The sequence below is a fragment of the Catharus ustulatus genome, chromosome 12, assembly GCF_009819885.2.
Source record: "Catharus ustulatus isolate bCatUst1 chromosome 12, bCatUst1.pri.v2, whole genome shotgun sequence".
Lineage (NCBI taxonomy): Eukaryota > Metazoa > Chordata > Aves > Passeriformes > Turdidae > Catharus > Catharus ustulatus.
This window is the reverse complement of record NC_046232.1, coordinates 18,994,467-19,007,892: the sequence shown is the minus strand read 5'-3', so window position 1 is coordinate 19,007,892 and position 13,426 is coordinate 18,994,467. Positions and strand designations below refer to the sequence as shown.

The window sequence follows — 13,426 nt, the reverse complement described above, 5'->3', positions numbered from 1 at the left end:
CTGTGCTGTGGTTTCTGCTGAGGCACACACCTAAAAGATCTGCAAGACTTGGGAACCAAAGGCTGCAGAGGATGAGTTCTGAGAGCAGTAGACCTGGGGAATTGGGTTCATAATCTTGTAACCAAAAATCATCCCATGCTTCTATGACAGGGTAACAGAACTTGGATCCAAACTGCCACAGGCATTGGTATAGCAAAGTTTCAGAATGGATATGTGCCTGCATTTGGGGATAAGAGGAGGCAGTTTTTGACTTAGGACCATTGGGATGCCTGATTTAGAGTGTTAAAAGGGCACCACTCACCTTCTGTAGTCACTTAGGAAAAGTCCCATGTGCCAGTCCTTTTTGCTTTCCCAAGCTGTGCCTTGCCATTTTCAAGTGAGAGCAGTTAGAAAAGAAGAAATGCATATTGCTAAGCATGCTGAGGTGTGAGTCTGACATTGTTTATATTGCCCCCAAAGCAAATATTCCATGTGTTTGAATACAACCAGGTAAGAGTCTTGCCTAGATATTTTACATGCTATTTATCCTGTCCTGAAGTAGAAATAAATTACAGATAAATTTCCAAGGCAGTGTAAAGGGAGGAGGAAGGCAGGTCTGGAGGATGTTTTTCTCCTCCACAGTTGCTGTCAGCTCCTTCCCTAACAGTCCAGGAGGTCTGTGAGTTATCCAAGAAAAGGGAGAGAGCTGGGGATGGGAGTAGGACATGCTCTGCAAACACAGTGCCTGCATTTTTGAAGGTGTGTGCTTTGCAATGGGTAATTTGCTCCTTTATTGTCTGCAGAATAACAGCAGTGACAGCATTGACTTTCTCTAATGAACAGCTGCTCAGTTCTAGGATCTATTCCCGGAGGAGGCTCGCAGGGATGAATAAGGTTTCATGCTCCTCCTCCAGAGAGGGTGAGAAAGTTCGCAGAACAGAAGATTGTTGCTTGATTGTCAGAGATCTCCAAATCTTGACCTGCTGACAGCTGAGAGCTGAATGTGTCGCCATGCAAGTCATGTTTAACCTTCCAGCACTTCTGCCAAGGCAGGGTGTTCATGGAATCGGGAGAGAGGTGTTAGTTCCCATCCCAGAAGTCATCCTCTTGTCACTGCAAACGACCATCACAAATTGGCTGAACAAAAAGCATTTTCCTCCTGTTGCACTGCCTGAATTCTTTGCTGAGACTCTGCACTAACAAGAGCAGGGAGGCGGGAGAGGATCGCTCTTGAATTATGGATGCATTAGAGGCAGAGCCAAGTTATGAACTCTTGGAGCTGGAAATCACTGATGGATGTTATAACTCAAACCATAAGCAAATAAACATTTTGAGCTTTGTCCCAAGCAGCTCCCCTTGGTGCCTCCCTTGACATCCCTGCTCAGGGTTCACCTTTGCTGTGAAATGACACAATTGAATTTGTGGGCATTGGGCAGCCTCAGGGGTGTGCTGAGGTGTGTCTGGCTGCTCACTCACAGGTTCCCTGTGCTCCCCTCCCCACCTCCTTTTTGATTTATAACACACATCATCATAAATGCTCTGTTGTATTTCCTCTGTGCCTGCCCTGAACCCAGCTCCAGGCACTGAGGGATGCCTGTGAGAGCAGTGGTACAGCAAAGTGGAGCACTCAGGTTTGGCCTGACTCCTCTGTCTTATAACAGGAAAGTAGAAAACTGAGAAGTCCTTTGTAGTGAGTCATTTGGAAACAGTAAACTGCAGGCAATATTTTGAAATGTTTCTGCAGCTGATCAGCAGGTCTGAGCTCTTGGTCTGTGGTAGCACCTTTGTTGTCTCCTGTGCAGGGGTTAACAAACTATGCAGGAACAGAGCTGCCTTCTCAAACCCTTTCAGTGCCCTGAAAATTTCCCTCAGTTCTGTGCACTGTTCCCAGTGATCCCAGACCATTCCTGGCACTCCAGAGGTGTTTTTTCCAGTAAAAGAGGGTAAAATTGATCCATCTGATTCAGAAGGACAGAAAGTCCACAAAGGCCTCAGTGATGGAGAGTTTTGATGTGAATCCATGGGTTGTGCCTTGGGCTGTGCAAAGCTTTTGCCTGGAGCAGCTCTGCTGCTTGGAGAGACAAAACAAAGCTGGCAGAGGGGGAGAGATCTCAAAGCCCAAGTTTTAAATAGCAGCTCTGTGAAAGCTTTTAATGCCCCAGAGCAGCCAGCATGGCGCAGGTGCATTCAGTGACCTGTTTTGTTCAGGCAGTGAAAGATGTCTTGGAAACTGCAGCTCTTTTTTCCCTTTGGTTCTGACAATATTCCCTCTTGACCTGAAATTGTCTTAATGGCAGTGGAGACAAAAGGCCTCACGTTGGTTTTACTCTGTGATGTGTGTTGGAATCCCCTGTGTGGAAATTTCCCTGGTTAGCTGAGTACTGTTCTTGGGAACTCCTCAATGGAACATGGTTTGTTTTGTAGGGGTGAACTTGCAATCCATTGTGTCCCACCAGCCTGGAGAGGTGGCAAGGGGAAAATGTGCTCCAAAGGGGTTCAGTTTGAAGAGAAACTTGACTTGTGGACTTGCTCTGAGAGACCCACAATACAATACAAAGCTGGAAAGAAATGTTTGTGTCTGCAAGAAGTGCAAGGGGCATTCATCCATTCACACACCCAGGAATGCACTGGGAAAGCAAGCAGCACTGTTTGTGTTTGTAATATAATTTTCAGTAATAATCAGATATGGGGCCTGGACTATGTTTTCCCAATAGTTTTTCAAGGCTGAAACTAAGATAAAACCCCTCTCCTAGTGACTGACAGCACTACCAGACAGCTGTCAGGGACCAGGTGATACAGGACAAGTGCCTTGAGGTGAAGCTTCTATAACCTGTAAGTGCCTTTGCCAGTCAGCACCTGGGGCCATGCACCTGATGGAACAGATGAGTGTGTTAGTCAGGTTTGAGCAGCTTTCTCTATTTCTCTGCTCTAAGCTTGGTAGAGAAAGCTGCTTGAAAATCTGGCAGGGAATATATTACCATCTGGCTGGTGTTATTTTTTACTCTAGATTTATTTTTTTCCCCAGCAGTGCAGAAAAGGACAGCTTTTTGCACACAGACATGTCTCAGCCATGTCCTGCCCAGCAGGTACGTGGCAGCCCGTGGTGCTGGGTAAAGAATTTCAGTTCCAGGGCAGGCTGGAAGTCCTACCATGGATATTCCTGCTCCCAGGATGTGTGGTGTCTGCTGCTTCCCTGCTCATTTTCCTCAGAAGCTGCCCTGGCCCTGCAGGCAGTGATTGGTGTCCAGGGTGGGCATATTGGGCTCACTGAGCCCTGTGCAGGGTGAGCTGGGCCTGAGCAGGGCTGGGTGGAGATGTGTGACCAATCCAGCCCTGCTCAGCACAGAGCAGCTCCTCCCCTGGCTCCTTTCTCCATTTTCTTCAGTTCACTCATCACAACTCATTGGGTTCTCCAGTGTCTTTCCAGCAGTGTGGCTTTCTCTGTAATGACTGCTTAAAACCCTTTGCCTTTGTTTCTGATGCTTTTCCATGTGTTTCCTTCCAAATCCTGGCTGGAAAGATCCTTCTCCTTCTTCTTTCTCATCCCTCCATGCCATATGGGGTAGAGACCTTGCATTAACAATGTGCAGAGCAGCCTCACCCATCAACAGGGCCTCACTGGAGTACCTGTGCTCAGTTCTTGTGCAGGACTAATGATTACTTGTGGATTTTAGTGCTTTGTTGAACTAGAGCTGGGGTTAAAAGAAAGCTGCTGTTGCAGCCTTGAGTTTCTCTGATCCTTGAGCTTATGTGCCTGGGGTGGAAGCTCTCGTGCTGGTTTTTGCATTAAGTCCATTTTCTGTCTCAGTAGTTCAGGGTGACCAGGATTTTGATCTGATTGTCAGTGAGTTTTAAGAATCCACATCTGCTGAGTTTTCTTCCCTGTGCTGTCCCCCAAATTGTCCTGCTGCAACCAGGTGCTGGCTGTGAGGCTCAAGGTGTCTATGGATGTGGACAGTGGGAGCAGCAGTGGATGTGACAGAGCAAAGCCCTGGTCAGCCCAGAAGGAGACTGGGTTTGCCTGTCCACACCAACCCCTCTGTGTAGGGTACTCTTTCCACTGGGGGGAGGACAGCTGGCCTGGCTCTTCCCTGCCACAGGGCAGCTCCTCTTGCTGGTGTTTGCTCAGGGCTGGCATTGCAGGTCAGCAGGTCCGGCCCCGGCCCCAGGTCAGGCACTGTGGGCGCTCCTTGGTCTCTGCTTCCATCTGCTGGACAAGCACTGGCTCCTGCTTGCTCCCGGTTTCCCTTGGTGCCTCAGGGACTCTGCTGGCTCCTTTTGACTGTGCTCACGTAATACTGGAGATGGAAATCCCTTTCACGCACGTATGGACTGCGAGAACATTTCAGCGTGGAACCAATGCTTTGGCAAAACTGCCCTGCTGAGACTGACTGGCACCGAGCCTGGGGCTGGGCTGAGCACAGCACATTCAGTGCAGCTCTGGGGCCTCCTGCCATGCAGGCAGCTCTGCCTGTGAGGCTGAAGCTCCTCTGGTTTCTATCCCCAAAGAATTCAGATATGAGTGAGTTGTTTGGATGCTGCATGAATGGCTGGTGCCAGTCTCCAGAAGTGACCAGAGCAGGTGCTAGAGGACAGCAAGTAAAGAAACTGGGAGGAAGGACATGATGCTTTCCTTGGACATCTCCCTCAGCATCTGACAATCAGGGTCCCAGACTATCCCAGTCAGGAATATTTTGGGCTGGGGACTGTAATGAGACCACATTTAGCAGTGCTGGTAAATGTGTCCTTTGAGCTTGTCTGAATTTCTTGGGTTTTGAACTCTGCAGCATCTTGATACACTGAGTTCAGAAAGGTCCCACTTTTATTTGTTTGAGACCTGCTGCCAGTAACTTTCTTTGCAGGCCTAAGTATTACTGGTACTACGTGACTCCTCTACAATTATTTCTCCCTTCATAAGGACAACAACAAAGTTTCCCCCAGATTGAAAGGTATTTGAGAGAGCTGGAGGAGCTGGTGAGGGTCATGAACAGTCTGGACTGCTCAAGAGTGCTCCGGTTGTTTTCATCTGACAACAGAAATTTGGCCGCTGCAAAGGCATTTCCTTGACCTTCCCTTAACCTCTGCTCAGCAGTGGGCAGACACAGGCAGAAGGTTCATTTCAAGCAGAATATCCCCATCCCATTGTCAAGGCATTGTGCAATACAGCCTGGAGACCTTCCTGTAAACCTTGCTTGATTTAAGTGTTGGCTCTTGGTCTGTGCACGTACAAGCTGCACAGCACTGTCTCCTCCAGATGTGGGATGACTGATCAGTCTCTGTGCTGTCAGGTGAAGGCCAGGACACAGCCATGACCTCTCTGTGTTGCAGTTTACAGTCCAGCATCTGGCTATTAGAATTTCTTTAGTCAAGTGACTGGATTCTTTCTGAGCTGCTCCAGTGCCTTGGTGGAGGGTGAGTGTTGGTGTTGCTCTGTTTGAAGACAGCAGTGTCTTGTTTCCATCTAATGAGCAAACATCTGTGTAGCAACAGTTCATGAAGGTGTTGGGTTGAAATTCTACTTGTTTTCCATGTGAAAATACTTTTATTAAAACCCACATGATTAGAGAAAATTTTGCTGGGCAGATTGTTTCTTTAGTAAAAATTCTGTAGTCATATAAAGGCAAGACCTGTTTTTCTCCCCCAAACGTACCTGAACCATTTCCACTCATGAGTCTGCCAGGGAGGTGCAGCTGGGGAGCCAATGCTCAACATGCTGGGTTTTTTTCTGGGAACTTTGTATCTTGCAAGGACAGACTTTCTTTTTTAATTTTTGGCATTAGGTTCCCAGCCAGCAGGAGGAGATGTCACCATTGTTGCTGCTCCAGAGAACACCACGGTGGTGGCTGGGGAGAGTGTGGTGATGGAGTGTATGGCAGCTGCTGACCCCACCCCCTTTGTCTCCTGGATACGACAAGGTGAGTGTGAGGGACAGGACTACATTTCTGTTGGACATTACATCCCAAAAATCTATTAGGAGTGGAAAAATCTGGGACAGGAAGGGTGCTTGTAACATCAGTACCTAATGACACAGGTGGGGTGTCCTTGCTAAAGTGGAATTATTAATTAAATCTTGAAGGTTTCAAAACACAGTTCAATTTATAGCTTTGACCTGTGCCTGGATACATATTCATCTAAATTAGTCTTTCTCTTGTGAACTGGAGCAGTAAAGGTCATGAGATGGGGTCAGGTGCCACTCCTCCCAAGGTTACTGGGGATTCTGTGGAATCTGCCATTGCACTGGATAAATAGCTTGTGTTATCTTGCAGGATTATAAAACTTGATAAAAGCTGTTAATCCTTGGATGGCTGGGACTGTTACTGGAAGATTTTTGTTGAATGGAAGGAGGAGGAGCTGCTTAGGTCTTGTCAGAGGTGTATGAATGAGCTGGGCTGGCAGATGTTACCCAGGGCTGATAGCCAAAGTCACAAGTTGGATGCCAGTGTCACTTCACTGAGAGTCACATCCATCAGATGTGTTGTAGAGGCTCTGACTGAAGACATTATCAGCTCAGAGGTTGATTCTCCCCCAGAAAAGGCCCTCAGTCATTTTCATAAATCCAGGTCACAATTTAAGACTCCTCTCCCCTGTAACCATTTATTGTGGTTGGTTTTCAGCCCAGATTTGTCCACAGGCAGTGATTTTAGCATATAAAAATATTTCCTCTTTCCCACAAAAAAGGAGCATAAAAACCTCAGAGGATACCACTTTGGAAATCAAATGAGCAAGGCTTAAATGTTATGGCAGAAATGTTTCTAGTTTATCCCCTGCACTTTACAATTACAAATGCTCAGCATTCCCATGCTAGATCACTTACTGCTTTACTGAGATCTGCTGATGCCCGTGGTAAAGTAGATAATGTTAATTATCATTATGAAAGCTTTTTGTAAGGAAGGAAGACAAGGGTGGAGGGGGAATGATTGGTGAACCAGTTCTTCCCATGCTTTATTTTCAAGTGTTTGCTTGTTCCCAGTGCCCTTCCTTGTGTGGACTCTTCAATTTCAATGGATGGAGTAACAGTGCAAGTCGTTCTGAGTTACACAAGTTTATTTCCAAGCCTTCATTAAGGAGCAGGCTGGGTTACTGGACCATCAGTCATGTAGGGAGCACCAAGGATGTACCTCCAGGTCGCCAGTTTGGCTCTTGCCAGCCTTGGTGGTGTCAGCTAATTGCTACCATCTGGAGTCAGTTTTCCAACCAACTGCTCCAGTGCAAACCGGGTGTGCAGATTGTCTGCTCTGAGTGTGCAGCCACTGAACTGTGAGGCCATCTGAAGACCCCCAAAATGCAGGGAGGGGGCAGAGGACCTGCTGTTGGTGCTAAGTCAGTGCAGCTGTTCACAGTGGAGGTGTGGATTTTGTTCACTGTGAGCTCCAGGCTCAGCTGAAGTTGCAGAGGTAAAGGCAGGCAGTGCTGAAGAGGAGGAGAGGGACAGGTGGAGAGGGACAAGTTCTGGTGGTGCTGCACAAATTGGCTGGTCCTCCCAGTCTGCAGACTTGTGCCAGACCTCCCATCCAAGCCTTTCCTCAGCTTGTCCCCAGCTCTTGGCTTTGTCTCCCACACTCACTTAGAGGTACCAATGCCGATATCCCTGAGTTTCTGACCTCAGAGTGATGCTGACAATATGCAATGCACCATTGTCTATGATGCTGAGGAGCCCAGGGCTACCTGAGGTTGTAGAAGGACATCTTGGCTTCTGGCCAGTGATGCAGAGCTGCCATTTCCTCCTTCCCTACTCAGCAGTGCTGAGCACCCAGCCTGGAGAATGGGGACAAGGCAGTTCATGGCCCATGTCTCTGACATAGACACCAGAGTCCCAGGGAGCACCAGGTGTCTTTGTGACACCTCACAGCCAAGCTATGGACAAGGAGTGGATCAGGAAACTCAGTAAACTTGCGTTCACAGGACACAGAGGAGGGGAGAAGGAATCCCTGGATTGTCAGTGATTCAACAGTCTTGCTGACATTGCATGAACAAGCGAGGGGAAGAGGTGTCTGTGCTTGTGATGGGGTCAGCACAACTTTCCCTTCAATGTGCTCTTCCTGGGGCTCTCATTGCAGGCATGCCCTAGGTATCAGAGACTGTTTTGATCAAACCAGTTGGATTATTACAGGCCAAACTAAACCTTGAGTTAATGTTGCCTTGAGCTGGCTATCAAGCACTGAGGAGTGTCCCAGCAGGAATCTTCCTCTTGGCTGGAATTAAGGATTTGGGGGTCACTCCACTCCCCAGCTGCAATCCTGGCATTGTTTACAAGCCCTCATAAAGGTCAGCCTGGAGCTCCCTCCCAAATTTGTGCACGTTTCTTCCTGCAGATGGAAAGTCCATTTCCACAGATGTGATTGTGCTGGGCCGGACAAATCTGCTCATTCCTTCCAGCCAGCCCCATCACTCCGGGGTGTACGTCTGCCGAGCCAACAAACCCCAGACCCGGCAGTTCGTCACCGCCGCGGCTGAGCTCCGCATCCTCGGTGAGTACAGAGCACGCAAATTCTCAGCCACAAATGCTGACCAGCTTGCTGTGGATTCCATGGATCAACGTCCAGGAGATCCCCAAGGGTTTGTGGCCCTTGCTGGGTAAAATGAGAGCTGGTAAAATGGGTAAAAGTTAGAACCAGGAGGCCCGAGTTGGGATAGCTCTCAGTGGGAGTGTCACCTCTTTAATTTGGGGTTTAGTTCCTGGTATTTACTGAAGTGTTTTATGCCTTATTCTTGTTCTCCAGGGTTCCCCCTTGGAAATCTCTACCAGCAATTAACTTTCAGTATTCTGGAAGCCAGCAGGGAGAACAGCCTAGGATCAGGGAACGCAGCACATGATTGATACAGAATTTATTTTTCCTTTTGGACAGAGTCTAAATTAAGCCTCTAGAGTCTGCCTGGCAAATCCCATCTTGTAAGCAAAGCTGCTACTGAATAAAACATAGCACCGAGTGGGGAGGAGAAGGGATTTGCTTTGCTATCTTTTCCTCCTCCTTCCTGCATTAATTTATCCTCTCTCCTCCCAGCTACTCCCAGCATCTCCCAGGCTCCTGAAACCATCTCCCGCACCCGAGCCAGCACGGCCAGGTTTGTGTGCAAGGCAGAGGGAGAGCCAACCCCCACCATCCACTGGCTGAAGAACGGGGAGCCCATCCTCTCCAACGGGCGCGTGAAGGTGCAGAGCAGCGGCAGCCTCGTCATCAACCAGATCGGCCTGGAGGATGCTGGCTACTACCAGTGTGTGGCTGAGAACAGCCTGGGCATGGCCTGTGCCACGGCCAAGCTCTCGGTGATCGTGCGGGAGGGTCTGCCCAGCGCTCCCAAGAAGGTCTCGGCCGTGTCCCTCTCCAGCAGCACCGTGCTGGTGTCCTGGGAGCGGCCGGAGCACAACAGCGAGCAGATCATCGGCTTCTCCCTGCACTACCAGCGAGCTGTGGGTATGTGTCACCTCCCTGAGCAGCACAGCTCTGTCAAAGGTGCAAGGCACAGGTTGACATTCTTCCCCAACTAGTGACAAGTGTGAGGCAACTCCCTTTTCATTGCAGGTAAAGGAGTTTCTTGTGGAGTTGGTGTCAACTGGTGACAGTTCCTGTGGATTAGCTAACATATTCTGACTTCTTTATTGGCAGTAGTGTGTCCATATAGCTGAGTTGTCTGGGTTCTGTGGGACCAGGCGCTGCTGATTTTATACATATTGATTTTGTATGTAAAAGTATGATTATTAACAGTGATATTAACCAGCTGCATTGTGTACAGGGGGAATCGCTAAATTATCCACATGCAGAATCTGAAGTGAGGCACTGGGTCTCTTGGGGTCTGTCTTCCCAAAAAGCCAGCAAGCCAATGCTCCTGCTGAACTGTTGCCAGAGCTCCTCTGAAAATTAAACTGGTAACTGCAGCTGCTTCAGTGTGGATTAAAGAGTTTGAGTCCAAATGGAGACATTAACGTTGAGGCATTGGAGTTTCTGCCCAAAAAACTCATATATGAGGCTGTGTAGTTGCTGGGGAAATTGTAGAGGATATAGTGATTTTTAAAGTGATTTTAGTGAATTAAGTGGTTTTTTCAGGAGTGTTGTGGCAGTTCACTGACCTGCTGATCAGTGTTTCCTTGACTCTAGGAACAGATAATGTGGAATACCAGTTTGCTGTCAATAATGACACAACTGAGCTGCAAGTCAAGGATCTGGAACCAAACACCAACTATGTGTTCTACGTGGTTGCATATTCCCAGCTCGGGGCCAGCCGGACGTCCTCTTCCATCGTTGTCCAGACCCTGGAGGATGGTGCGTTCAATCAGATGGGTACTGGTGCCTAGGAAATGTTCTTGGCCTGGTTCATGGTGAGCACTGAATGTGCTACAGAGGAAGTAGCAGCTCCTAGAAACCTAAACCTGCACCCTGGTGTCATCATCAGCCTGGGTGAAAATAACCCAGCTGATGGTGGGGCCCATGAGAATCCTTTGGGAATTGCAGTGAGCTCCTAAGGGCTTTCACCTAACCCATGTGATATTTCTCTAAGTTTTACTCTGGGCCAGACTGGATTTCAACTCAGAAGAAACATCTATTGCAATTTGTAGGGGTGGGAGCAGCCTTGAGGTCAGACCCCTTAAGAGCCAATAGTTTGTGTTGATTTTGCCATTTATCACATAGCATTTTGTGAGCAGTAAAGGCAGAGTGCCAGAAGCACAGCTGCCCAACGGGAGGCCATGCACAGCTTTCAACAGGCTGCAGGACAGAGGCAAGCAGAGATGGTTTTGGCAGACCTCGTGTGCTTTATGTGCTTTTAATGCTCCTGACATGGTGACCTGCATGGTCCAATGTGTGTGTCTGAAGCCTGAAAAGCTGAGTTGAAAGCCTGAAAGCTGCCTGCAGCCCCAAGCTGTGGTTCTCAGGGGAATGAGGATTCCCAGGCTTGCGGTTTAGAGTGAGCTGTTGGCTTTTTTGTCTCCTTTGTGCTCCACAATACAGTACAAGCTGAGAGCTGGGGTGTGTCACTGCCCAGTTTGGGTCCCTGGGGCCAGCAGGCTGTATCAGTCTCTCCCCAGACACCCCTGAAGGGCTGTGAGGTGTTGGTTCCCCCAGGACAGACACCAAGTCACAAGTGGCTGTGACAGAGCCAAGGTAGTGGCCTCCAGCCTCCAACCAGCTCAGAGAGCTGGCAGAGATGTGCTGAGATCTTGCTCTGGTCTTTGCTGACTTCTCATGGTTGTTTACCCAGTTCCCAGTGCAGCTCCTCAGCTGTCCCTGTCGAGCATGACTCCTGGTGACATCCGTGTGACCTGGCTGCCCCCTCCTCCCGAGCTGAGTAATGGCAAGATAACCAAGTACAAGATCGACTACTGCACCCTCAAGGAAGGTGAGGGAAACACCATTTGGGGGTGCCTTGTCTGCTCTAGTGGTGTTAACAGCCTGTGATAGGGGGGGAGGTGTGCAAGGCTGAAAATAAAGGGACCCTTTTTACCCAAGGGAAGAGAACCCTTTCACAGCCTGGCTCTGTCTGGTGGTCATGGCAGTGCTACCTCACACCATCTCAAAGTGCCTTTTCCTGTGATCATGGAGGCACTGTGTCCCCAGGAGAATTGCTGACCCATGTTTGTGCTGTCCCAGGAATGTCTGCATGAGCAGCCCTTCGCTGCCACCTGCACTGTTTTGGGGGAAGAATGTTATGCTGCTTAGGGAAGAGGGGTAAATGCTTTCAATTTCCTTAAAATGGAGTCTAATCAAAGTGATCCTTGTGGAAAAAACCCAAATACCCTGGCCAGGTTGTGTTGCTCTGTTGCTGAGTTCTATCTGATTTTATTTACACTGTCACACATGCTAAGCAGGGTTCATTGGTAACATTTACCTCTGCTGGATGTGGCTGTTCCAATTCCATGTGTGCTTGCTTTGCAAATCCTTCTGGGTATTTGCTCTTAAAACTGTCAAAGCTCTGCAGCTTCTCACTTCCCAGGGTCATGATTCTTCCTGAGAGAAGGATGGCGAGTGTGATGAGGTGCTGGACATGTTCCCATGTATTTGAACTGGATTAGTAGTGTGTGCTGTGACTCCTGGCTCTGGTTCTTTTGCCTTCAGCCTGCACATGGCTCAGTGGCATCATAAAACCTTGGAAACACTTGGAATCCAGGGATCACACTCAGCAATATGCTGTTACAAAGCAGGGACAGTGCTCCTGGCTGAGTTAACACCAAGGGAAGCTGAAATCAAGACCTCAGTATAGTCTAAACAGGCCACATGAATCTTCAGCAAAACCAGTTAGCTGATACAGTGAAAATCCCAGGCTATTCTCAGTTTAAATTTCCTGTCACCTCCCTTATGAACTTGGGTGGGCTGAAGAGGGAGCAGTAAAACCTCTGTCTGGTGTGGATGAGGGTGTGAATTTTGCAGAAAGCAGGGCTGCTGGACAGTTCTGGTTCACATTAAGGTGAGGATCTAAATACAGCAGTGAGAAGCACTGAAACATGCTATCAGCTCCCATTAGCTGTGCTCATGTTCCACCATCACATCATCAGAGCAAGGTTTCTGACAGCTCCCTCTGGGCAGGCTCCCTGGTGCTAAAGGCAACCTGCAGTTTGGAATGTGATGAAGGGAGTTGTCAGTCAGAATATCAGCTCTGCCCAGCCTTACAGTTTTTTTCTGGTGACTTAAGACTGCTCTGGGCAAAGCCAAGGCAGCCCAGGGCGTGCAGATCACGAGGGGGTAACAAAGCTTGTGGCTGCTCAGCTGTACTTCCCTTTGGCTGGGAAATCCCTGTTTGCAGTGGTGTCCCCTTGGTTCCAGCAGATCAGGTGACCTCCATCGAAGTGGGTGGAAATGAGACCCAGATCACGCTGTACTCGCTCCACCCCAACAAGGTGTACAAGGTTCGGATCGCAGCCAGCACCAGCGTGGGCTACGGGGCCCCCTCCGAGTGGACCCAGCACCGCACTCCTGACAGAGACAACCAGACACATGGTAGGAGGCTGGGGAGTGCCTGGGATTTGGGACAGGCTGTGGGGAACTTCATTTTCAGAGATACTTGCTTTCCTTTGGGAATTAACAGCCATTGGTCAGACCAAAGTGCTCACCTTTACCTTGCTGCTCAGCAGCCCCTGTACATCTCACTGCCTGCCTGGGCAATGGGGCTTTGCACCTTCCATGTGCAGCTGCGAAAGTTCTTTAAAAAAAATACAAAGAAAACAAACAGAACTCCAGATCCCAATGTTATGACATTTGGGAGTGAATAAACAATTCTGCCAAAGAGAGCCAAGCCCATGCCAGACTCCAGCAATGGTGATATCTCAGAATACACTGAGAAACCCCCACAGTGGCTTTGTGACATCGTTGTTTCCTGTTTCACCCAGCTGGGAAAGTCAGTGGTAGAATGTGACTGTCCCACTCTCCACTGTCAGGGAGACACCCCACTCAGGACAAACTTTTCCTCATACCCTGTCCTCACTACTGAGAACTGAGAGGATTCAGTAGATCAGGGAAAT

At 48.8% G+C, this 13,426-nt stretch overlaps 1 protein-coding gene across 2 annotated transcripts in view; it reads left to right on the top strand.

The window, feature by feature from the left end:
- Nucleotides 1-13,426, top strand: part of IGDCC4 (immunoglobulin superfamily DCC subclass member 4) — an 87,209-nt gene that overhangs the window by 52,119 nt on the left and 21,664 nt on the right. The window contains exons 5-10 of one of the 2 annotated variants that reach the window (XM_033070227.1): nucleotides 5,760-5,894; nucleotides 8,292-8,447; nucleotides 8,982-9,392; nucleotides 10,074-10,238; nucleotides 11,173-11,310; nucleotides 12,735-12,905. In XM_033070227.1, coding sequence (XP_032926118.1) covers nucleotides 5,760-5,894; nucleotides 8,292-8,447; nucleotides 8,982-9,392; nucleotides 10,074-10,238; nucleotides 11,173-11,310; nucleotides 12,735-12,905 — 1,176 coding nt within the window. Of the gene's footprint in view, nucleotides 1-5,759; nucleotides 5,895-8,291; nucleotides 8,448-8,981; nucleotides 9,393-10,073; nucleotides 10,239-11,172; nucleotides 11,311-12,731; nucleotides 12,906-13,426 lie in introns of both variants that reach the window. The other variant, XM_033070226.1, reaches the window with a different exon arrangement.